General features: G+C 49.0%; 2 protein-coding genes across 6 annotated transcripts in view; one reads left to right on the top strand and one right to left on the bottom strand.

Moving 5' to 3' along the window:
- DAZAP1 (DAZ associated protein 1) overlaps positions 1 to 3529 on the bottom strand; it is a 35423-nt gene extending 31894 nt beyond the window's left edge. For all 4 annotated transcript variants that reach the window (XM_077805409.1, XM_077805412.1, XM_077805410.1 and 1 more), the window contains exon 1: positions 3328 to 3529. In XM_077805409.1, the coding sequence (XP_077661535.1) occupies positions 3328 to 3359 (32 nt within the window). In that variant the 5' untranslated portion in view covers positions 3360 to 3529. The remainder of the gene's footprint in view (positions 1 to 3327) is intronic.
- Positions 3530 to 9133: 5604 nt separating this feature from the next.
- GAMT (guanidinoacetate N-methyltransferase) lies at positions 9134 to 21786 on the top strand. Of its 2 annotated transcripts, XM_077842211.1 has the most exons (6): positions 9134 to 9496; positions 12119 to 12264; positions 17776 to 17839; positions 18891 to 18958; positions 19936 to 20046; positions 20641 to 21786. In XM_077842211.1, exons 1-6 carry the CDS (start codon positions 9316 to 9318, stop codon positions 20779 to 20781), a joined length of 711 nt encoding a protein of 236 aa, XP_077698337.1. In that variant the 5' UTR covers positions 9134 to 9315; the 3' UTR covers positions 20782 to 21786. The 2 variants fall into 2 exon arrangements, with proteins under 2 accessions (XP_077698337.1, XP_077698338.1); XM_077842212.1 differs by lacking the exons at positions 17776 to 17839; positions 18891 to 18958.
- The last annotated feature ends 639 nt before the right edge of the window (positions 21787 to 22425 follow it).

Genomic DNA, 22425 nt, shown 5'->3' with positions numbered 1-22425 from the left:
AAGTTTTGCATGCTTCATCTCATCCCAGAGTAGTTTGCAGGGGACACTACATGTGGAGGAGGAATAAATGACATGCAAAGCAGCTCCATCCCAACTCTGGAGTCAATGTGTGAACTATGTCTAGAAATATTACACAACAATTGAAACTTTCAACTATGTGAAAGTTTTGAATTAACTATAACAGAAAGACTCTTATTAAACTAAATCTCTAATTAATATCCTAGCTGATAAATACGTCAGCTGTTTTCAGTGTCGTTTCAGTAGGCTACAGAGTCCTCCAGGAGTGCACCATTTTCTTTGACTCTCAGTAGTAACTGCAGTGAATAGTATCCACAAAATCTCTATCTGTCCCAGCTAGTGCAAGGGATTACAGCCCTTGTGTGTATAATGTATCATCCACCTAGGTGATACGCCTTGGAATCTCATGTAGGTTTTCCCTTCAATTACATAGGCTATCATAACCGATATGGTATGAAATAACAGAAGCAGGTTTCACCAGTAATCAAGAGAACACGAGTCTTAGGGGCTCACAGCAGTATGAGACTATATATACTCAGGTATTAAATATTTTCAACCACAAATCCCAAATTTACAAAACTAAAATTCCATGTGCTGTATGGCACAAATTCCCCTCCCTTCATTACCATCACCCTATTTCTCAATACAGCGGGAAGACAGTGAACTAATCAAAGATTTATTTTATTATATGAGTTTGCCAGGCTTCCATGAATGTCAGAACTGTAATATATGGCAATAAGCATGAAGTATAGGTAGCTAAAGTAATAAATCTCAAGACACAAGGAGCAGCAAAGTGATCTGAAAATAAAAGCCATGTCAGACAGAATAATCAAAAGGCAGGAAAAGCACACTACTACTCCATTCTCAGACATTATCTCTCAAATTGGAAGTTCTGAGTCCAGCAAACCCAGACATTTTACATATTGTAATACCATAAATATTTCAAACTGTTTCTCCAGAGTGATTATCACATATCAACTTTAGCAGTTACCCTGCTGGAAACACATAATTGATAGGAAAAAGTTTTCATATTTTTGTTCTACTATACAAATTACTTGAACAAGCTTGCAATGTTCTTTTTTTAAGTTAATGCTGACAGTTCAATTATCGCCACATATTTTGTTTCTCAACTTTTAAAAAAATGTCATCAACTTACATTTTTGCATTAGAAGGTAAAACACTCAGACTCAAGTAAATTTGGTAGCCACAGAAGATTTATAACAGCTTCCAAAATAAAAATTGTATTTCTTAAGATTAATTTCTAGTTGACTGCCAAACAGACTTGACACCATAGTAAGTTGTCTAAAACTGTAACATATCCTGTTTTTTTCACCTTTCTCTTCTAAGCATTTTTGAGTGGATGAATAAATTAATGACTATGTTTTTTACGAACTAAAACCGGATCCTTACACACCTAAATATAAACGTAAGGAGTGAAATTATGAGCAATTTGCAATCCACAACAAGCTCATTGTCCAGAATGTGAGTTAGCATAATATTCTGTCCAGTATTTATTTATAAGCCGGTTTTAAACATGTTACTCCAGAGCAACGAATTAGTCTCTTCGAGAAATGCAGCTGTTAATGCCCTCCCATGGGAGGGCATTTCATAAATTAGTTTCAACAGTAATTGGGGCTCAGGACACAAAAATAATACTTCCAGAACAGGAAAATGCCATAAACATAACCCAAGGGACAAACGCCATTCACTGAGACAAGTTATTTTCAAGACATTCAGTACTATTAAATCTCTTGTACTTCTGAGATCGTTCAGAACTTAAACACAGAGGGACACAATAGATGAACCATTATATGAGTCTAGTTCTGGACAATATAGTCTAAGGTTTTAGTTTATGATTTTATGTATATTTTAGTTTTTACAAGGATGAACAGTTTATCATGGTGGAAAAATTCACCGTCAACTGTTGATACATTTCACTACAACAAAACACTTGGCAACCAGTGTTGTGTAAAACTACTCTATAGTTTTCTGTCAATTCTCCCATACACTGTACACTGTCCTGTGATTCTTAATATTGCAAATGTTTGAGCAGTGTATGGAAAATGATATAAAATGCAATTTTAAATCCATGGTTTCAGAGTAACAGCAGTGTTAGTCTGTATTCGCAAAAAGAAAAGGAGTACTTGTGGCACCTTAAGAGACTAACCAATTTATTTGAGCATAAGCTTTCGTGAGCTTATGAAGTGAGTGATCACATCCGATGAAGTGAGCTGTAGCTCACGAAAGCTTATGCTCAAATAAATTGGTTAGTCTCTAAGGTGCCACAAATACTCCTTTTCTTAAATCCACGGGGAGCCAAATATGGCATTATCTATTTAAAATAGCCAAAGTCCACCAAAGACCTTTAAGCAGCCATTCAAGATTCCTAATGTGAAACTGATCTGTGGAAGCCTGTCAGTGGAAGGGAAGTTTAAAAGAGCACAGAGACACAGTACACGGTTCCTGTCTCTAGAAGGGAAGCAGAGGGAAGATAAAAAGACTCTCCGTTTCCGTCTTTGTCCTGCCAGTCTTTCTTGGAGGGGCAGAGATTTCAGCCCCGCAGTCAGATGTATGGTTCACCTTCAGTGGGCCCTTCCCGACACAAGGGGGAAAACTATGTGGGCAAAGCCTGATGAGACAGGGACTCCTCCTGCCCTGGGGCAAGACTGTCAGCAGATTTTGCATCTCCCTTCTTCCTCGCCTACCTCACAGTGAGGCCAAGATAGGTGCAGGGCTGCCGCAGTTGCCCTGGTCCCTTGATACCCGCTCCGTGGCCTGCCTGCGCTGACCCCACAGCTGGGACCGGCTGGGCTGCCCAGCACGCGGACACAGGGGTCCCAACGAGGCTGCGGTTCCCCCCCGCCCCGAGACACACGCGATGCTCCCGAGCCCGTGGAAATGGGGCTCCGCGGACGGTTCGAGTCAGGGCCCGGAGGAGGGAACAAGGGCTTCCGCTTCAGAGCTCGCAGGGAGCCCCTGTGACCTTGGGCCCCGGCTCGAAGCACCTGCAGCCGCCAGGCGCGGGACCGGCGCCGGCGGGGGGGGGGGGGGAACGGGACGGCACGTGGGGGGGAACCCCCCCCCCATGAGATGCGCGAGGACTCGGGATGGCGTCAGCCGCCAGCTCGTGGCCAGGGGCCGCGGGGCGGGGCAGCGCGGGGGGGAGGGGGGAATATCCCAGCTCCCCGGAACTGCCCAGTCTCAGCCCCTTCACTGGGGGGGGCTCCCCCCGCCCTGAACTCCTCCAGCGCCCTTCCCCCCCCCCCAACGGCTCGGCGTCCCCGGAGTCCCTCACCCGCCCCCCCTCACCCGATCTCGTCGGCGCCTCCCACGTTGTTCATGGCGGCGGCTCCAGGCAGCTTCCGGGCCGGGCCCGGCTCCCTCAGGCCCAGGCGGCGGCAGCAGCGGAAGGTCACGGGCTCCGCTTCCCTCCCGAGCTGCGCAACGGCGGCTCCGGCCCCCTCTTCCCCTCAGCGCCGCCCGCCAACCGCCGCTGCGCGTGCACCCTAGCCTCGCTACGGGGTCTCCGGGACCGCGCCCAACGGGCGGGTGAGGGGGAAAGGGGTAGCGCGCCTGCGCGGCAGGCGCAGGGCACCACGGGAAACGTAGTCCAGCGCGGGCTGGCTAACACGTGGGGCGGCCCCGCGGATGCGAGCCGGCCGGAGGGAGCGAGAGGGCAGTGCGTGCGAGAAAGAGAGGCCGCATGGGCGCTAAGGAGCGTGTGCGTGACACACCGCGTGGGAGCGAATGCATCAGATTTAGAGTGTGAAAGGGAATGGGAGGGTGGCAGGGAAGTTGTTTGCAAGTGAGGCCTGGGCTATGCTTAAAGATAAAAATAGATCAATCCACATCAATGGAAAAGCCCCTTCAGGGCGTAGGAAGCGTCTACACCACAGCGCCATAGCTGCGGGGCTGCACTTGCAGTGTAGACACAGTCAGAGTGTGTGCAAAGCATGGGGTGTACGGGGGACAGCGGTGTCCTTGGGTGTTTACTAGGGTGTGAGCCTGCCTATGGCTTTGCCTAGACTAGGGCCTGGTCTCCACACAGTTTTTGTGCTGGTATCACCATCACGTAGGGATGCGATTTTTAACCGAAATAGTTATCCCAGTACAACCCCTAGTGTGAACAGTTACACTGGTATAATGGTGCCTCACACCGGTGCAGCGTATCCCCCGTCCTGTAAGGGACAAGCTGTATCTGTGTAAGCGCATTTATACCAATATAGGTGTAACCACACTCCCGGGGTTATTCCACTTTACCCCGTCACTCTAGTTAAAGCAGCACAACTTTGTGTGTAGAAAAGCCTTAGGAAACACTCTACTTTTTTAGGCCTGGTCTACACTACAGGGTTAGGTTGATGTAAGCAGCCTTATGTTGACCTAGTTGTGGAAGTGTCTTCAGTTAAATTTGGCTCCCGCCAAGTTGAGTGCCTCTATACGCTGATTCAGTAATGCCACCTTCCCAAGCGGCATAGAGTCACGGTCAGTGTAGTTAGGTTGACGCAGTGTCAGCCTCCGATGAAGCGAGCTGTAGCCCACGAAAGCTCATGCTCAAATAAATTGGTTAGTCTCTAAGGTGCCACAAGTCCTCCTGTTCTTTTTGGGAATACAGACTAACACGGCTGCTACTCTGTAGATCCTGTGTTGCTTACTGACTGTTACTGGCTTTCAGGAGCTGTCCCACAATGCTCCACACCCACAGTACAATTGATACAAGCGCTCCTGGCGAGGACGCACACCACCGACACAAGGAGCCAAGTATGCACACCCACACACGAGTGATTTAATAACTGCAGTGGCTGTATGCTGACGTAAATTAGGGCGACATAATTTTATAGTGCAGACATCGCCTTAAGCGTCAGAGTTTAGCTAACTCCATTGAACCAATGTGACTGAAAAAAGCACCCTTTTTCCTATGCCTGAATTACCCGTAAAAAGTTTTACCAGCATCAGTGGAATCTATGAACTATGTCAGTGGTATAATATTTTGCCAACATAGTTATGCCAATAAAAGCTCTACTGTAGATACAGTTATACTGGGATAAGCACTTTTATACGGGTATAACTGTATCTACGCTATGGTTTTTTTGCTGCTTTGAGGCTAAGGGCATGGCTACACTGGAAACTTCAAAGCGCTGTCGCGGGAGCACTTCTGCAGCAGCGCTTTGAAGTGCGAGTGTGGTCACGCGCGAGCGCTAGGAGAGAGCTTTCCCAGCGCTCCTGGTAATCCACCTCCACAAGGGGATTGGCTCTCAGCGCTGGGAGCCTGTTTACACCAGCACTTTAAAGTGCTCTGACTTGCTGCGCTCAGGGGGGTGATTTTTCACACCCCTGAGCCAGCAAGATAGAGCGCTATAAAATGTAAGTGTAGCCAAGCTTTAAGTCTGCACTTAGCAGCTGCCCCACTGCAACGCTTCAGTATAGACACTCACTACAGTGATGGGAGGGGTACTCCCGTCACTGTAGTTAAGCCGACCTAACGCTGTCTACACTGGGGACTAGATTAGCTTAATTACTTGATCAGGATGTGGATTTTCCACAGCTCTGAGAGGTGTTGTGATGTCAATGTAAGTTTTCAGTGTAGACCAGCCCTAACTAAGCCAGCATAGTTAAAGCAGCAAAACTTTGAAATGTAGGCAAGGCCTTAGGCCTGGTCTACCCTAGGAAATTAGGTTGGTATAACTACATAGCTCGGGGGTATGAAAAATCCACATCCCTGAGCAATGCAGTTAAACCAACCTAACTCCTGGTGTAGACAGTGCTAGGGTGATGGGAGAATTCTTCCATCGACCTATCTATGCCGATGGGAGAACTCCTCCCGTCGCATAGGTCGTGTCTTCACTGAAGCACTACAGCAACGCAGCTGCCGTGTTTTAAGTGTAGACAAGCCCATACAAGACCTATGTGTGCAGCATCTATAGGTGCATGGATAGCTTGTGTTTGTGTGTAGCACAAGGGACAAGCATAAGCCAATGATATTGTAACAGGCAGTGAGTGGTTTTATTTCAATGTCAGAAGTAAACCTAGCCCTTGTCAACTAGTATTATTTACTGTTTTATATATATAACACCACTTGTGTATCTTAGGCCCCCAGCAGTCTGGGAGCACTATGATTCTGTAGATTTTTATGAATCAAATGACACCCCTTCTTCCCTTTCGATCACTAATTTGCCCACGGGATTACACATGCGCCCAGACTATAGAGGGCAGGAAAGGCAATTTAATCCCACACGTTGCACAGTTTGGGAGTGGTGTTTTATTTCTGCAGATTTATTTCGACCCAGGTGTCTGATCATTCTGGCACACGCCTTCGGGAGGAAAGTTCTTCAGGAGGAAAACATCCTCATTTTGGATTAAGTCTAAGGCACTTTTATTTGAAAACCTCACCCTATGGGGAGGAAGGATTTTGCTTATGTGGGTTTCAATGCAACATTTAAAATCTCACACGTGAGGTGTTTTTTTTTGGTTTGTCTTTTGGAAATCTAACTTTCTCTCCATTGAAATAGTCAAGCAGCGTGGATGCCCTGCTCACTCTCCTGATAATAGAGAACCAGGGACATCTAGTGGCTTTAGCTAAATCCCAGAAGGATATTTAAGGGTTTGATTTGCAGAAGTGCTGTGTACCCCAAACTCCGGCTGATTTCAGTGGACGCTGTGGGTACTCAGCACTTATGAAAACTATGCCCCTATGCCCTGCTCCTGCAAAGACTTGTTCATAGAATTCACTTTACTACCAAGTCGATGGGACTACTTACAGTAGTAAAGTTAAGCATATCCGTAAGTGTTTGCGAGATAGTTATTATCTCGGGGGCTTGGGCAAAGAGAATTAAATTTCACAGAAAAAGACTGATGCACTGACACACCCCAGTTTGGGATTGGTGTGGTATTTCCGTAGGCAGATGGCTTGCACAAAACTGACAACCGCATAAGTGATGCACATGGCATAAGGTTGGGCTAACAGTGCAATCTGTTTCGAGAGAAGAGAATTGCTTTTATCCCGGTGGGTAGAGTACAGATAATAAGCCCATGTGCTGGGCAGGGATATGCCATCCAACCACGCTGCACTTTTAGGGGTGGCTGATGGAGTGTGGTGGGACAGGAATTCCGTTGATAAATGTCTGTTGTGGCTGAGGACTTCTCCTTGCCTTGGGGAACTGTAAGTATGAGCCTAGCTCTTGAGCCATTGATTTCAGCTGCCTATTGCCCAGCAGTCAGCTCTCACGCACACACCCTTTTCCACACCAGCCAAATCTCCCTCTTTTAGAAGGGGACTCTCATTTAAGATACCTTCAGACTCTTATGCATGAAGGGATTTTGCTGCAGGTTTCAGTGCGGCGTTAATACTCTTGTTCCTTTAGCTTGCCTTGCCCCTTGGCAATGTCCTGTGTTGCAGGTAGTGTAAGCTGGCTCCATGTGTCAGACGGAATGCTTCCAGCTTTCACCCTGACCACACCACACGATCCATCGTCTACAGCCAAGCTCTGCGATACAACCGCATTTGCTCCAACCCCTCAGACAGAGACAAACACCTACAAGATCTCTGTCAAGCTTTCTTACAACTACAATACCCACCTGCGGAAGTGAAGAAACAGATTGATAGAGCCAGAAGAGTTCCCAGAAGTCACCTACTACAAGACAGGCCTAACAAAGAAAATAACAGAACGCCACTAGCCGTCACCTTCAGCCCCCAACTAAAACCCCTCCAACGCATTATTAAGGATCTACAACCTATTCTGAAGGATGACCCAACACTCTCACAAATCTTGGGAGACAGGCCAGTCCTTGCCTACAGACAGCCCCGCAACCTGAAGCAAATACTCACCAACAACCACATACCACACAACAGAACCACTAACCCAGGAACCTATCCTTGCAACAAAGCCCATTGCCAACTGTGCCCACATATCTATTCAGGGGACACCATCACAGGGCCTAATAACATCAGCCACACTATCAGAGGCTCGTTCACCTGCACATCCACCAATGTGATATATGCCATCATGTGCCAGCAATACCCCTCTGCCATTTACATTGGTCAAACGGGACAGTCTCTATGTAAAAGAATAAATGGACACAAATCAGATGTCAAGAATTATAACATTCATAAACCAGTCGGAGAACACTTCAATCTCTCTGGTCACGCAATCACAGACATGAAGGTCACTATCTTACAACAAAAAAACTTCAAATCCAGACTCCAGCGAGAAACTGCTGAATTGGAATTCATTTGCAAATTGGATACTATTAATTTAGGCTTAAATAGAGACTGGGAGTGGCTAAGTCATTATGCAAGGTAGCCTATTTCCCCTTGTTTTTTCCTAACCCCCCCGCCCCAGACGTTCGGGTTAAACTTGAATTTAAACTTGGAGAGTGGTCAGTTTGGATGAGCTATTGCCAGCAGGAGAGTGAGTTTGTGTGTGTGTTTCGGGGTGTGTGTGTGTGTGTGAGAAAGCCTGGATTTGTGCTGGAAATGGCCCACCTTGATTACCATGCACATTGTAGGGAGAGTGGTCACTTTGGATGAGCTATTACCAGCAGGAGAGTGAGTTTGTGTGTGTATGGGGGTGGGGGTGTGAGAAAACCTGGATTTGTGCAGGAAATGGCCCACCTTGATTATCATACACATTGCGAAGAGAGTGGTCACTTTGGATGGGCTATTACCAGCAGGAGAGTGAGTTTGTGTGGGGGGGGCGGAGGGTGAGAAAACCTGGATTTGTGCTGGAAATGGCCCATCTTGATGATCACTTTAGATAAGCTATTACCAGCAGGACAGTGGGGTGGGAGGAGGTATTGTTTCATGGTCTCTGTGTGAATATAATGTCTTCTGCAGTTTCCACGGTATGCATCCGATGAAGTGAGCTGTAGCTCAGGAAAGCTTATGCTCAACTAAATTGGTTAATCTCTAAGGTGCCACAAGTCCTCCTTTTCTTTTTGCAGAAAGAGTGCGTCCTTCCCTGACCACAGAGGGAGTGGAAGTGCTCTGTTTACACGTCTCCTTGCAACCTGCACTCGCTCTGCCTGGTAATCGGTGTCCATGCATTTCTCCAAGGCATCGGCAGATGTCCCTCCCCGTTCACATCTCTGCCCTCCTCCTCTCCCAATTTGTACTGGGCATGCTCCGGACCCACGGCCCAGAGAAGGGATCCCTTTTATCCAGAAGTAGCCTCTGCTCTTCTTTGCACACTCAGCCTTTTCTGGCTTGCCTATATAAAGCCAGCGAGATCACGAGGGCTCCCTTTCCCTCTCCTCCCCAGCCTGCTGGACTTTCCTCCCCCGGGTGGGAGAACTGGCAACACCATGAACTCCTCCGCAGCTGCTCCTATCTTCCTCCCGGGAGAGAACTGCACGCCGTCATGGAAGGGGGCAGACGCTGGCTTCAATCAGACGGACACCCACTTGGAGATCTTGGGCAAACCAGTGATGGAGAGGTGGGAGACCCCTTACATGCATTCTCTGGCGACGGTAGCAGCGTCCAAAGGTAACAGGCGAGTGAGGTCCCAGCTCCTTGCAGGGAGGTGGGGGGCGAGTAGTGGCAGCGGCCAGGCGTCCCGATGCACTCGGGGGGGTCCCGCGGGATGGTATCGGGAAGGGTGCGCTGTCGTTCCCCGCGCTGGGACTGCCCTGAGCGGGGCGGCTGCTTCTTGTCAGCCGAGGGAAGCGCCCCGAAGGCTTTGCGCATTTGGGAAGAACAGGGACGAGCAATAGGCGGGGGGCCCGCGGTGCGCTCAGGCGGGGGGACACGGAGCCGTTTGCAGACACGGCGGGGGCCCTTCGTGCGCTTCGGGGTCTGGCTCCACTTGATTCTCCCTTCGCCCTGCTCACGGCCCCGGGGGCCAGTGTCAAAGGCTCCCCGCTAGTTCGGCTTCCGTTATCAAGAGGAGCTGGGCTTTGCCCCTACCCTGGAACGAATTGATAATGTAACAAGCATTTCCTCCCCGTATGAAGACTGGCGTTGAATAAGGAGCTGAGCTCCCAGCATAGAGCCGAAAGCCTGGTGTTTTCTAAACCTTCCGGCCAAGTCCTCGCCCGGGCAACTATCTGCTGTGTGGCGAAGATATCAGAGTCACTGTCAGCTTTTTATGAATTGTTTCGCTCCCTGATTCAAAGAGCAATGGAAGCCATGTGTTTTGAGTACGTCAGAACAGTGCTTCAGGTCCCCTAAGGAAACTTTAAACATGGCTTGCCCAGGTGGATCGAGACGGCAAAGTTTTGGACTTTCATTCTACATAGATGCCTTTAAAGTATTTGATTTCTGCACAGCTTTGAGGGTAACATTGCGGGGGGAGGGGGAGGATCAGGCCTGTTGAAGCTTTTCAGTCTAAAGTCAAGAGAACTCCGACAGTGCACAAATAATCTCCTGTCCATTGTCCTTGGTGTTCACTCTTCTCTGTCATGCAATCCACATTTGAACTGTAAATGCCAGGCAAATCCATATGCTCCACGAGAAGCAGGGTTAAGAATAGCACCCCTGTAACAGTAGCTGGGTCAAACAGTTGTGCTCTGTGTCATAGAAGACGGGTTTCCAAATAGCTGCAGACTTATCCCTAGGGCAAGAGAGGGGGAGGGGAGGTCTGCAGTTCTGCATTGGAGGAGGGGCTAAAGTACCAGAAGGCTCAGGTGATCTCCTTGATCTTTGCACTTACCTTTCATTTAAAAACAAAGTGTCTGATCCAAAGCCCATTGAAATGAATGGAAAGAAAGACTCACACGGACTTCAGTACCCTAAGGTTTAGGCCCAAAGCTCTTGAAACATGTCACATGGAGATTTTTAGTGGCATGTCTACAAGCAGTGAATTTTTAGGTTTCAGAGTAACAGCCGTGTTAGTCTGTATTCGCAAAAAGAAAAGGAGTACTTGTGGCACCTTAGAGACGAACCAATTTATTTGAGCATAAGCTTTCGTGAGCTACAGCTCACTTCATTGGATGCATAATGTCTTCTGCAGTTTCCACAGTATGCATCCGATGAAGTGAGCTGTAGCTCACGAAAGCTTATGCTCAAATAAATTGGTTCGTCTCTAAGGTGCCACAAGCAGTGAATTGTTACCAGAGAAGCAGCCCAGAGGGATCAGGTAGTTTCCTTTTGTTAGGAAAAAGTCTAACCACATTTCATATAAGTAATGAAGGTATTACAGGTTTTTAAAATTGGTTTGGAGAAAAAAATCCTCAAAGTTTGGAAGGGCAATAACCCCTTTTAGGGCATAAACTCACCTCTTTCTGATGGGGGTCAGGAAAAAACGTTCTCCAAGGGCAGGTTAATTTCTGAACCTTCTTTTGAAGCACCTGGTGATGGCCACTGTCAGAGAGGAGTTTGACCCCTGCTTTTATCCAGTCTGTTTTGCAGTGTTGCTGTAGCCATGTTTGTGCCAGGATATGAGAGAGACAAGGTGGGGGAGGGAATATCTTTTACTGGACCAACTTCTGTTGGTGAAAGACAAGCTTTTGAGCTCCACAGAGCTTTTCTTCAGGTCTGGCAGTCCTCTGTCCCTATGGATTCAAACATTATGTGGAGTCTTTGTCCAGCTCCAGCCAATGTAATGTTATTCCAATGCACTATGGCCAGAATAGTGTAATAATACTTCAGACTTATCCAGGGCTACATTTTCAAAGCATCCTCCCAAACAGTTAGGCTCTGATTCCGAACACGCACTTATACAAGCACATGAGCAGCCCCCTTGACATCAGTGGGATTGTCACATGTTTAAGGTTAAGCCTGCAGGTAAGTGTTTGCATGATCAGGAGTGATTTTAAGAAATAAGAGTGATTTTCAGTCTCCATGGCCCATCCAATCCTTGGTCACGTTGCTGAGACTGCAGAGAGAGGAGACCCAGCTAGAGCCAGCTGCGTGGGGGCAGACATCAAGACCAAAAAGCCTTCAGACAGCAATGACTGTTGGTCACTAGCAGCCTGGCTTGGACCCGCACCAGTGACCTATAGGTGAAAGGCTCTATATTGCCCCAGCCAGTTCCTCCCACGTTCGTATCTGAGCACAGAAGACTAAGGGACCAGCTGCCTTGTATCCTGCGATCAAGACAGCTGTCATTTAACTCTCGAGCATGCCTACAGAACATTGGTAGCCAGGCTGTGACCTGTCTTTCCCCAGGTGGCCGTGTGCTGGAAGTGGGGTTTGGCATGGCCATCGCGGCCACGAAACTGGAAGAGTTCGACATTGAGGAGCACTGGATCATAGAATGCAATGAGGGCGTCTTCCAGAGGCTGCAGGAGTGGGCCAAGAAACAGCCACACAAGGTACGAGCAGCTCCGCTCGCTGTAGACAAGGATGCATTGCAGACTCTGTGCAGCTTTGTAGCTACAGCTGAGCTCAGCAGGGATTATCAACGGGCTACAATATGGCCTGGGATGGGGGGACTTATCCCAATCTCTGGCTGTGTAGCTATGTTCATATACAGCCCTTATCACCAGGCTCCGAGCGCCTTGCAGTTGGTAAAGGATTTTGTCCCCCACTCCCCAAAGCATTACCCTCATCTTACAGCTGGGGAGGTGAGGCACAAGCTAGATTGTGGTTTGCCCAAGGTCACATAGGAAGACTGTCGGAGCCAGGAATTGACTCCAGATCGCAAGTCGCTCCCCAGTGCCCTAACCACTGGGCCAGCCTTCCTGCCCATTTCTTACCCTCTAGATTTCCCTGAGGGTATGTCTACACTATGATATTAGGTCGATATTACAGAAGTCGATTTTTAGAAATAGATTTTATACAGTTGATTGCGTACGTCCACACTAAGCACATTAAGTCAGCAGAGTGCATCCTCACTACCATGGCTAGCATTGGCTTATGGAGCGGTGCACCGTGGGTAACTATCCCACAGTTCCCGCAGTCTCCGCCGCCCATTGGAATTCTGGGTTAAGCTCCCAATGCCTGATGGGGCAAAAACATTGTCGCGGGTGGTTTTGGTTACATGTCGTCAGTCGCCCCTCCCTCCGTGAAAGCAACAGCAGACAATCGTTTTGCGCCTTTTTTCCATGCGGACGCCATACTGCTTTCAGCAGAGAGTGCAGTAGGACTGCTAACCGTCGTCATCCACCGCTTCCACTGCAGCTCCGTTCTGCTGCTATTGTCTCAATAGCGAATTTCTCCGTGTTGTCTGTCATGGGCTCCTGGGTACCTGTGTTCTTCCTTGGGAAATGTGTGCGGTGCTGTCGTCCTCCACCGCTTCCGCTGCAACTCTGCTCTCCTGAATCCACCTTGCAGGTCCTCTCGTCGTTCTCTATAAATATCTATTTTCATGGCATCCATCGTCAGCCACCGCTTCCGCTGCAGCTCTGCTCTCCTGCAGACGCCATGCCACGGCAAGCATGGAGCCCGCTCAGATCACCGTGGCAGTTATGAGCATTCTAAGCACCTCGCGCATTATCCTGCAGTATGTGCAGAACCAGAACCTGCAAAAGCAGGCAAGGAGGCAACGGTAGCGCGGTGACAAGAGTGATGAGGACATGGACACAGACTTCTCTCAAAGTACGGGTCCTGTCAATTTGGACATCCTGGTGGCAATGGGGCAGGCTCATGCCGTGGAATGCCAATTCTGGGCCTGGGAAAGAAGCACAGACTGGTGGGACCACATAGTGTTGCAGGTCTGGGATGATTCCCAGTGGCTGCAAAACTTTTGCGTGCGTTAAGGGCACTTTCATGGAACTTTGTGACTTGCTTTCCCCTGCCTTGAAGTGCAAGAATACCAAGAAGAGAGCAGCCCTTACAGTTCACAAGCGAGTGGCGATAGCCCTCTGGAAGCTTGCAACGCCAGACAGCTACTGGTCAGTCGGTAATCAATTTGGAGTGGGCAAATCTACTGTAGGGGCTGCTGTGATCCAAGTAGCCAGCACAATCACTGAGCTGCTGCTGTCAAGGGTAGTGACTCTGGGAAATGCGCAAGTCATAGTGGATGGCTTTGCTGCAATGGGATTCCCTAACTGTGGCGCGGTGATAGACGGAATGCATATCCCTATCTTGGGACTGGACCACTTTGGCAGCCAGTACGTAAACTGCAAGGAGTATTTTTCAATGGTACAGAATGCACTGGTGGATCACAAGGGACGTTTCACAGACATCAACATGCGATGGCCAGGAAAGGTACATGACGCTCGCATCTTCAGGAACTCTGGTCTGTTTGAACAGCTGCAGGAAGGGATTTACTTCCCAGACCAGAAAATAACTGTTGGGGATATTGAAATGCCTATAGTTATCCTTGGGGATCCAGCCTACCCCTTAATGCCATGGCTCATGAAGCCATATACAGGCAGCCTGGACAGTAGTCAGGAGCTGTTCGACTATAGGCTGAGCAAGTGCAGAATGGTGGTAGACTGTGCATTTGGATGTTTAAAAGCTTGCTGGCGCAGTTTACTGACTCAGTTAGACCTCAGCGAAACCAATATTCCCATTGGCTGCTTGCTGTGTGCTCCACAGTATCTGTGAGAGTAAGGGGGAGATGTTTATGGCGGGGTGGGAGGTTGAGGCAAATCGCTTGGCCACTGATTATGCGCAGCCAGACACCAGGGCATCAGAGAAGCTTTAAAACCCAGTTTCATGACTGGCCAGGCTATGGTGTGACAATTCTGTTTGTTTCTCCTTGATGAAAACCCTCCCCCTTGGTTCACTCTACTTCCCCGTAAGCCAACCGCCCTCCCCCCTTCAATCATCACTTGCAGAGGCAATAAAGTCATTGTTGTTTCAAAATCATGCATTCTTTATTAATTCATCACAGAAACAGGGGGATAACTGCCAAGGTAGCCTGGGAGGGGTGGGGGAGGAGGGAAGCACCAAGTTGGGTGGTGGAGGAGGGAAGGACAAGGCCACACTGCACTTCAAAACTTATTGAATGCCAGCCTTCTGTTGCTTGGGCAGTCCTCTGGGGTGGAGTGGTTGGGTGCCCGGAGGCCCTCCCCGCCACGTTCTTGGGCATCTGGGTGAGGAAGCTATGGAACTTGGGGAGGAGGGCGGGTGGTTACACAGGGGCTGCAGTGGTGGTCTGTGCTCCTGCAGCCTTTCCTGCAGCTCCACCAGATGCTGGAGCATATCAGTTTGATCCCCCAATAGCCTCAGCATTGCATCCTGCCTCCTCTCACCTTGCTCCCCCCACCTCTCATCTCGCTCGTCCCTCCTGTCCTCGTGTTCACTTTCTGCTTTCCTGGACTCTGACACTGTTTGCCTCCACGCATTCTGCTGAGCTCTTTCATTGTGGGAGGACTGCATGAGCTCAGAGAACATTTCATCGCGAGTGCGTTTTTTTCGCCTTCTTATCTGCGCTAGCCTCTGGGACAGAGATGATGGGGGAGCATTGAAACATTTGCATCTGCGGGAGGAAAAAAAGGGAGAGTAGTATTTAAAAAGACACATTTTAGAGAACAATGGGTAGACTCTTTCATGGTGAACCAAGCTGTTAACATTTCATAGCACATGTGCTTTCGGTACAAGGTCGCATTTTGCCTCTTATATTGAGGGCCTGCTGGTTTGGTGCGAAAGATCACACACGCAGGGCCAGGCAATGGAATTCGGCTTGCAGGCAGCCATGGTAAGCCACAGTCTTTCAGCTTCTTCAGCCTTCATATCACGTGGGAATGGTTTCAAACAGCAGTGCCCTCCTTTCCCATACCAAGCACCCATTGCGTTGGCCATTTAAAAGGAGGGGCTGCGGTTTTTGGGTTAACATGCAGCACAAACCCAACTAAACCTCCCCCCCCCCATTCTCTGGGATGATCACTCTCCTGAGGAGAGCACAGAGAGATAAAGAACGGATGTTGTTTGAATGCCAGCAAACACCGGGACTATACGCTGCCATGCTTTGTTATGCAATGATTCCAGACTACGTGCTACTGGCCTGGCATGGTAAAGTGTCCTACTATGGAGGACGGAATAAGGCTGCCCTCCCGAGAAACCTTTTGCAAAGGCTTTGGGAGTACCTCCAGGAGAGCTTCATGGAGATGTCCCTGGAGGATTTCCGCTCCAGTCCCAGACATGTTAACAGACTTTTCCAGTAGCTGTACTGGCCACAAATGCATCCCAAGTCTTCAGGGCAAATTAATCATTAAACACGCTTGCTTTTAAACCATGTATTACATTTACAAAGGTACACTCACCAGAGGTGCCTTCTCCGGCTTCCTGGTCCGGGAGCCCGCCTTGGGAGGGTATTGGCTCCAGGATGATAAATAGTTCCTGGCTGTTGGGGAGAATGGTTTCTCCGCTTGCCTGCTGTGCGCTATCGTCCTCCTCCTCTTCCTCATCCCCAAAATCGTCATCCCTGTTGCATGAGACTCCCCCCTTGCAGGTGTCCACAGACAGGGGTGGGGTAGTGGTAGGGCCCCCTCTAGAATTGCATGCAACTCATCATAGAAGCGGCATGTCTGGGGCTCTGACCTGGAGCGGCTGTTTGCCTCTTTGGTTTTTTGGTAGGCTTGCCTGAGATCCTTAATATTCACATGGCACTGCTGTGGGTCCCTGTTTTAGCCTCTGTCCATCATACCCTTGGAGATTTTGGCAAATATTTTGGCATTTCGTTTTTTGGAACGGAGTTCTGATAGCATGGATTCGTCTCTCCATACAGCGATCAGATCCAGTACCTCCCGTTCGGTCCATGCTGGAGCTCTTTTGTGATTCTGGGACTGTGCTGATCAACTTGCCATGCTGGCCAAACAGGAAATGAAATTCAAAAGTTTCTGGGGCTTTTCCTGTGTATCTGGTTAGTACATCTGAATTGAAAGTGCTGTCCAGAGTGGACACAACGGAGCACTCTGGGATAGCTCCCGGAGGCCAATACCATCGAATTGCGTCTACACTACCCCAAATGTGACTCGGCGATGTCGATTTCAGTGCTAATCCCCTGGTTGGGGAGGAGTGCAGAAATCTATTTTAAGAGTCCTTTAAGTTGACAAACATGGCTTTGTCATGTGGACGGGTGCAGGGTTAAATCGATCTAACGCTGCTAAATTCGACCTAAACTCGTAGTGTAGACCAGGGCTGAGCTGAATGAGGAAATCTTTGGAACCAGAGTTAAAAAAAACCAAAACTTTCATAACTTGGAAGCAGAAGAAAAGTTTAGCAACACACAACCACTCCATTAAGCAAAACATTAACTCACTCAGTAAAGCGAAGGCTGGCCCCACACGGTTGCTGTACATTCACTAGTATCAAGTTGTTTATTAATTTGCACCATAAACCCGTTTTTTAAATCGGTCACAATGTATTAGCGTCCCCTTGATGGGGTAGAGGATCCTCAGTTAATCCATCACATATGGGCACCGCACCCTGGGTTACATGGATGCCACTCCAGTGAGGACCAGCGAGATGCCAGTGGGGTTGAATTTGACTTGTGGACTCTCCCCTTCCCCCCCCCTCTGCCCCCACCACTTTTACTAGGCCAAATCCATCCCTAGTGTAACTTACACTGCAGCAAATGGACTTGAATTACACCAGGGTGGGATTTGGCCCAATATCTGTGTGTTAGAAGTTGCAAATGCTGGTCTTGTGACACACATTCTCTCTCTCTCTCGCCAAATCCTTGGTGCAGATCAGCTTCGCTCCGTTGCGGCTACCGCCCTCCACTGACGTACACCCATTGTGGAGCTGGACTTTTATATTTAATCAGGGCTTGTTAAGAGGAAAACAACTTTAATGCTGCATGTAGTGGACATTGATCCAACTCCTCCTTCCTGCCCCATTCCCTGGGTGTTTCTTATTCTCGCTTTGGTCAATCATTGATCAGAATCTGTGCCTCCCTACCATCTGGTGACTTCTCCTTGTCTTGCCTGAAGGTCGTCCCCTTGAAGGGGCTGTGGGAAGACGTGGCGCCGACGCTGCCAGATGGACACTTTGACGGTAAGGGAAGCAGATTGAAATAAAATCCAAAGAGATCATTGGAATCCCAGGGGTGGGTTGTGGAGAAGGAGGCTGCTGGGCAGTGAGGACCTCCACAACACCCATGGATCAGGGGCCCAGAGAAAGACAAACTACGCCAGAGCCAGCAAGCCCGAGTTTACTGGGCAGGATTTAGAGTGGCACGTGGTCTGGCCTGAAATGTTATGAAATCTAGGACAGGTGTGGCCATTAGACAATGGAGGGATTCAAATGGAGCATGAATCAGGGGCGCTAGCTATATACTCGATAGAAGGGTGCTACGTAAACCCAGTCTGAACAGGACCTGAATTTAGTCATGCTAGGAGTAAGAATGTTCATGCACCCATAGGAAAATATACCAGGTGGCCTAATTTTCATGGGTGTTGAGCACCTGAAACTCCCATCCAATTCAATGGGAGCTGACCTTGCTCAGGCTCTATGAAAAAACTCAGGCCCTAAGATTAAGTACCATGCATTGCTGGAGGAGCTGCACATTAGCTACATGGGAGGCTGTGTGACCTAGTGGATAGAGCACCAGAGCCCCATTGGGCTAGGCGGTGTACCCACATACGGTGAGAGACAATCTCTGCCCTACAGGGCTTACAGTCTAAATCAACAAGACAGAAGCCTGGCGGGGAAACTGAGGCACACAAAAGGGAGGTGACTTGCCCAAGGCCAGTGGCAGAGCCAAGAATAGAACTGATGCCTCCTGACTCCCAGCTCAGTGCCCTGGCCGCTAGGCCCTGCTGCCTCATTAGCTCGCACTGAAGCAGGAGAGATGAAATTCAGCTAGCCAGCTTAGCCCAGCCTCCCAAAGCTTGGCAGAAGGAAAGCACGTTGCTGTCGGTACGATGAAGCTATCGCCAACACTGGTGTTATCAAATGCATGGGACTCAAATGTCATGTGTTAAGGGGGGAAGACATGCCAAGCAGCCAGCTACGAAGAGGAATCTTAGCCCAACTAAACGATCCCAGTCTGTGCTACAGCATATCTTGCAGCTAATGCATTATTTCCCTCCGTTTCCCTGGACAGGCATCCTCTATGATACCTATCCCCTGTCAGCAGAAACCTGGCACACTCACCAGTTCAGCTTTATCAAGGTAACAGACTCTCCTGCAGTTCTCCAACGAGCAGGATTCTTCCCTCGTTATCCGCATATTGCAAGCCCCCTGCTAGCGTTTCTGCAGCAGCTCCAGGCATTTGGGGGCCTGCTCAGACAAGGTGCTGAGTGCTCTCAGCTCCGGTTGGGTTTCACTGGGGACTGAGGACATATCACCTGACAGGGTCAGGACTTTAATTCCTCAGAGGCCTCTCTGAGCTGGAGAGTTAGATCTGTAGCCCACCTCCAAAGCCACACGGAAGTCGTCATGAGACGGACCTGGCCCCGAGAGACTTGCTAGGATGGGCCTTTGCCGGTTGTTACGTTACAGCCATCAGCTTCTCCATGCTGCTTTGGGGCCCAGCAGTGTTTTAGGAACGTGGGATTTTCGCACGTAGCCCACGTTTGTCTCCTGTGGCACCTTTCCTACCAACGCTACTCAAGAAGTGTTTTGCTGGAGTTACGTGGGAGAGGGACTGACCCTAGCAAGGGGCAATTGAAGCTTTCACAGATTCTCTGAAAGGAAATGGAGAGGGGAGATGTCGGGGGAGGTTGTTCTAGATGGCAGGTGCTATAGTAGGATGGCCAGGTGCCTGGTTTTTGACTGGAAAATCCAGTCCAAAAGGGGGCCTGACAGTGTCCAGTCAGATCTACTGACCAGACACCCAAAGTCCAGTTACTGCAAGCAGGAAGACACTGTCATCACCCACTCCAGCCCTACCTCTGCAGGCAAGTAGCGAGAGACGGGGGGAGGAGAAGAGTCGAAGGGGGCAGAGCCTCAGGAGAAGAGGCGGGATGGGGCGGGGCTTTGGTGGAAAAGGCGGGACAGGGGATGTTCCCGCACTCCTGCTGGAGTGTCCGTTTTTTAAATATTACAAGTTGGCAACCCTATGCTACGGAGGGAAGGCAGAGAGGAGCACGGTGTTTAGGGCAGCCCCTAAATCCCATCAGCCTCCCATTTGTTTCCCTCTTCCACAGGGTCACGCTTTCCGCTTGCTGAAAGCTGGCGGTGTGCTCACCTACTGCAACCTGACATCCTGGGGGGAGCTGCTCAAGACGGAGTACACGGACATTGAGAAGATGTTTGAGGTGAGGAGGGGCAGAGGCTCGGAGAGCCTGACGGCAGATATGACCACAGGCAAGGGGGTGCCAAACCCTGCAGTCGTTTCTCACTCACCCAAGGTGGCTGCTGACAGGAGCATACAGACACCAGAGTCCTACCGCCTGCCCAACTGTGGGTGCAAAGCTGCATTAGGCCTCACACCTGCCATTCTGTTTGCGGACACCAACGAGCACATGAGTTTTACAGGCCTGGATTAGATCCACATAAAAACAGGCCAGTCCTCAGCACTTTGGAAACAGGCCCTCCGTTAAACGGCACGGCTAGATAACAGGCAGGTGATAATATGAGCAGGAAGGAACGGTTGACAAGTAGGGCTTGGCGGGACCCAGTTCAAGGATACACTTCAGAAGCACCATAAAGTACAGTGGGTGTTTTTCCAGGACAGTTCTAAAGCTTCACCCATCTTAGTAGCTGGGGCAGTGTCATTTTAATGTAACCAGACTGGTTAAACAAAGGGTTAGGCGTCTCCTTCCTCGAGGATCACGTTGGGACAGACTGTGTGTTCAGGCAGCGGTGGCTCAGAACCTCACCGGTCTCTGTCTTACGTGTCCCTCCCTTAGGAGACTCAAGTTGCACACCTGATGGAGGCAGGGTTCAAGAAGGAGAACGTAAGCACCAGCGTGATGGACTTGATCCCGCCTGAGGACTGCCGGTACTACTCCTTCCACAAAATGATCACGCCCACCATCATCAAAGAGTGAGCAGCCACCCAGCACCCTCTCCTGTCTCGCTCACTCAGCTGCTACAACAAAGAGAGAGGGAAGAAATCCTGCCAGCAGGAGTGAAAACTAAATCATCAAGGACTGGCTATTTACAATCCGGGGAGGGAATATTCATCGCTCTACAGTACTAATGAGGGAAGATTAACATATCGATTGGACTTTCCAATAAGATTGAGAGGAGGGGAAGATTTGGGAAATTACAGTTGGAAGTTTATCACAGTTTAGAACTAGCACATCTGTAGTGGACCCTGCACCACAAAGGGTCCAAGTGACTAGGACTGGGATTCAGGACTCCTGCCTTCTAGTCCCAGCTCTGCCACTGAGCTGCTGGTGTTTATAAGCAAGTCACTGCCCCGTCTGTGCCTCAGTTTCCCCATCCACAATACATTATCCCTTTCTCCCCCTCAGCCAATGCTTTGAGATCTATGGCTCTAAGACCCTAGGTCAGAGCTAGGTGTTATTTGGTAAACGAAACCTGCCCCAAGGCCTGGCTGTGGATCTGGGGCATTTCTCCTACGTTTTTAAAGAATGTTTTTATTGTGGGGTTTGACCTGCACTCAGAGCCCTCGCTGTAGGCTCCACAGCTGTTGATTAAAATGAAAATCAGTAGGGGACTGTAGGTAGGGATTGAATGAGGGATTTTCTAATCGGAGTTTCCAGTAAAAAAAAAGACAGTGTTCCAAAGATCAAGACTTGACTCTCCCCGACCAGCCGAGTAAAGTACCCTCTACCCCACAGAGTTTAATTCTGAAAGCCTGGCATTTGCATAATTAAATGAGATTCAGATAACTCCCAGAGCATATCCCGTGGGAATCTCCACTTATATTTTTGGCCAATGGCCTGTTTTTAATTAAGATTTTGGTAATGAATTCTTATGACCTTCCTGGAAGTTTACCACAACATGACTGACTATCCACCTCTGTACGTAGATGTGGTGGACATGCTATTAATACGAACACTAAAGACAGTAAATTGACTTAAAAACTACAGCTCAAGACTTCAGAATAATTTATTTTCATTTTTTATAAGCACACATAACTCTGCAGTGGCTCTGTGCTCGTCATTACAGGTGGCCTGAAGTGCTGGTAGCAAACCACCAATCTGTTTACTCTCCTGTGGTCCTGATGGTGGCAGCCTAAGATTGGCTTAGAAGCTTTCTATTCCTGTCCCATTTTCACAAAAGCCGCTGCTTTTTAATAAGATTGCTGGGCAAGATTCTAGATAAAGCAGGTGCCTAAATATAGACTATAAGCCCCACCCACAAACCAAGTCCCCATTGAGCTAGGGGCTGTCCAAATGCATGGTCCCTGCCCCACAGAGCTTCCAATCTAAGACAAGAGATAACACATGAACACTGACTGAAATGGGGGAGCAAAGAAAACAACGAGAATGTTGGTCAGCATGACAGGCAGGGATCTCAGAACTGAGTTAAGCAACCAGATAAGAGGCCTGATGTACAGAAGTGCTAAGTATCCAATGGGACCTAGCTATAAAGAGAGGTCAAATACAGTTATGTTGTATGCATAGACGTCGTGGAACAGGGAGATAAATCCTTCTCTGTACAGCTCTGGTGCTGCAGTACCTGGGACATTGTACTAGGCATCACATTATCAGAAAGATGAT

This window comes from Eretmochelys imbricata, chromosome 25 (genome assembly GCF_965152235.1).
Source record: "Eretmochelys imbricata isolate rEreImb1 chromosome 25, rEreImb1.hap1, whole genome shotgun sequence".
NCBI classification, from domain to species: Eukaryota; Metazoa; Chordata; order Testudines; family Cheloniidae; genus Eretmochelys; species Eretmochelys imbricata.
The sequence above is the reverse complement of the archived record's forward strand: the minus strand, read 5'-3'. Positions and strand labels throughout refer to the sequence as shown.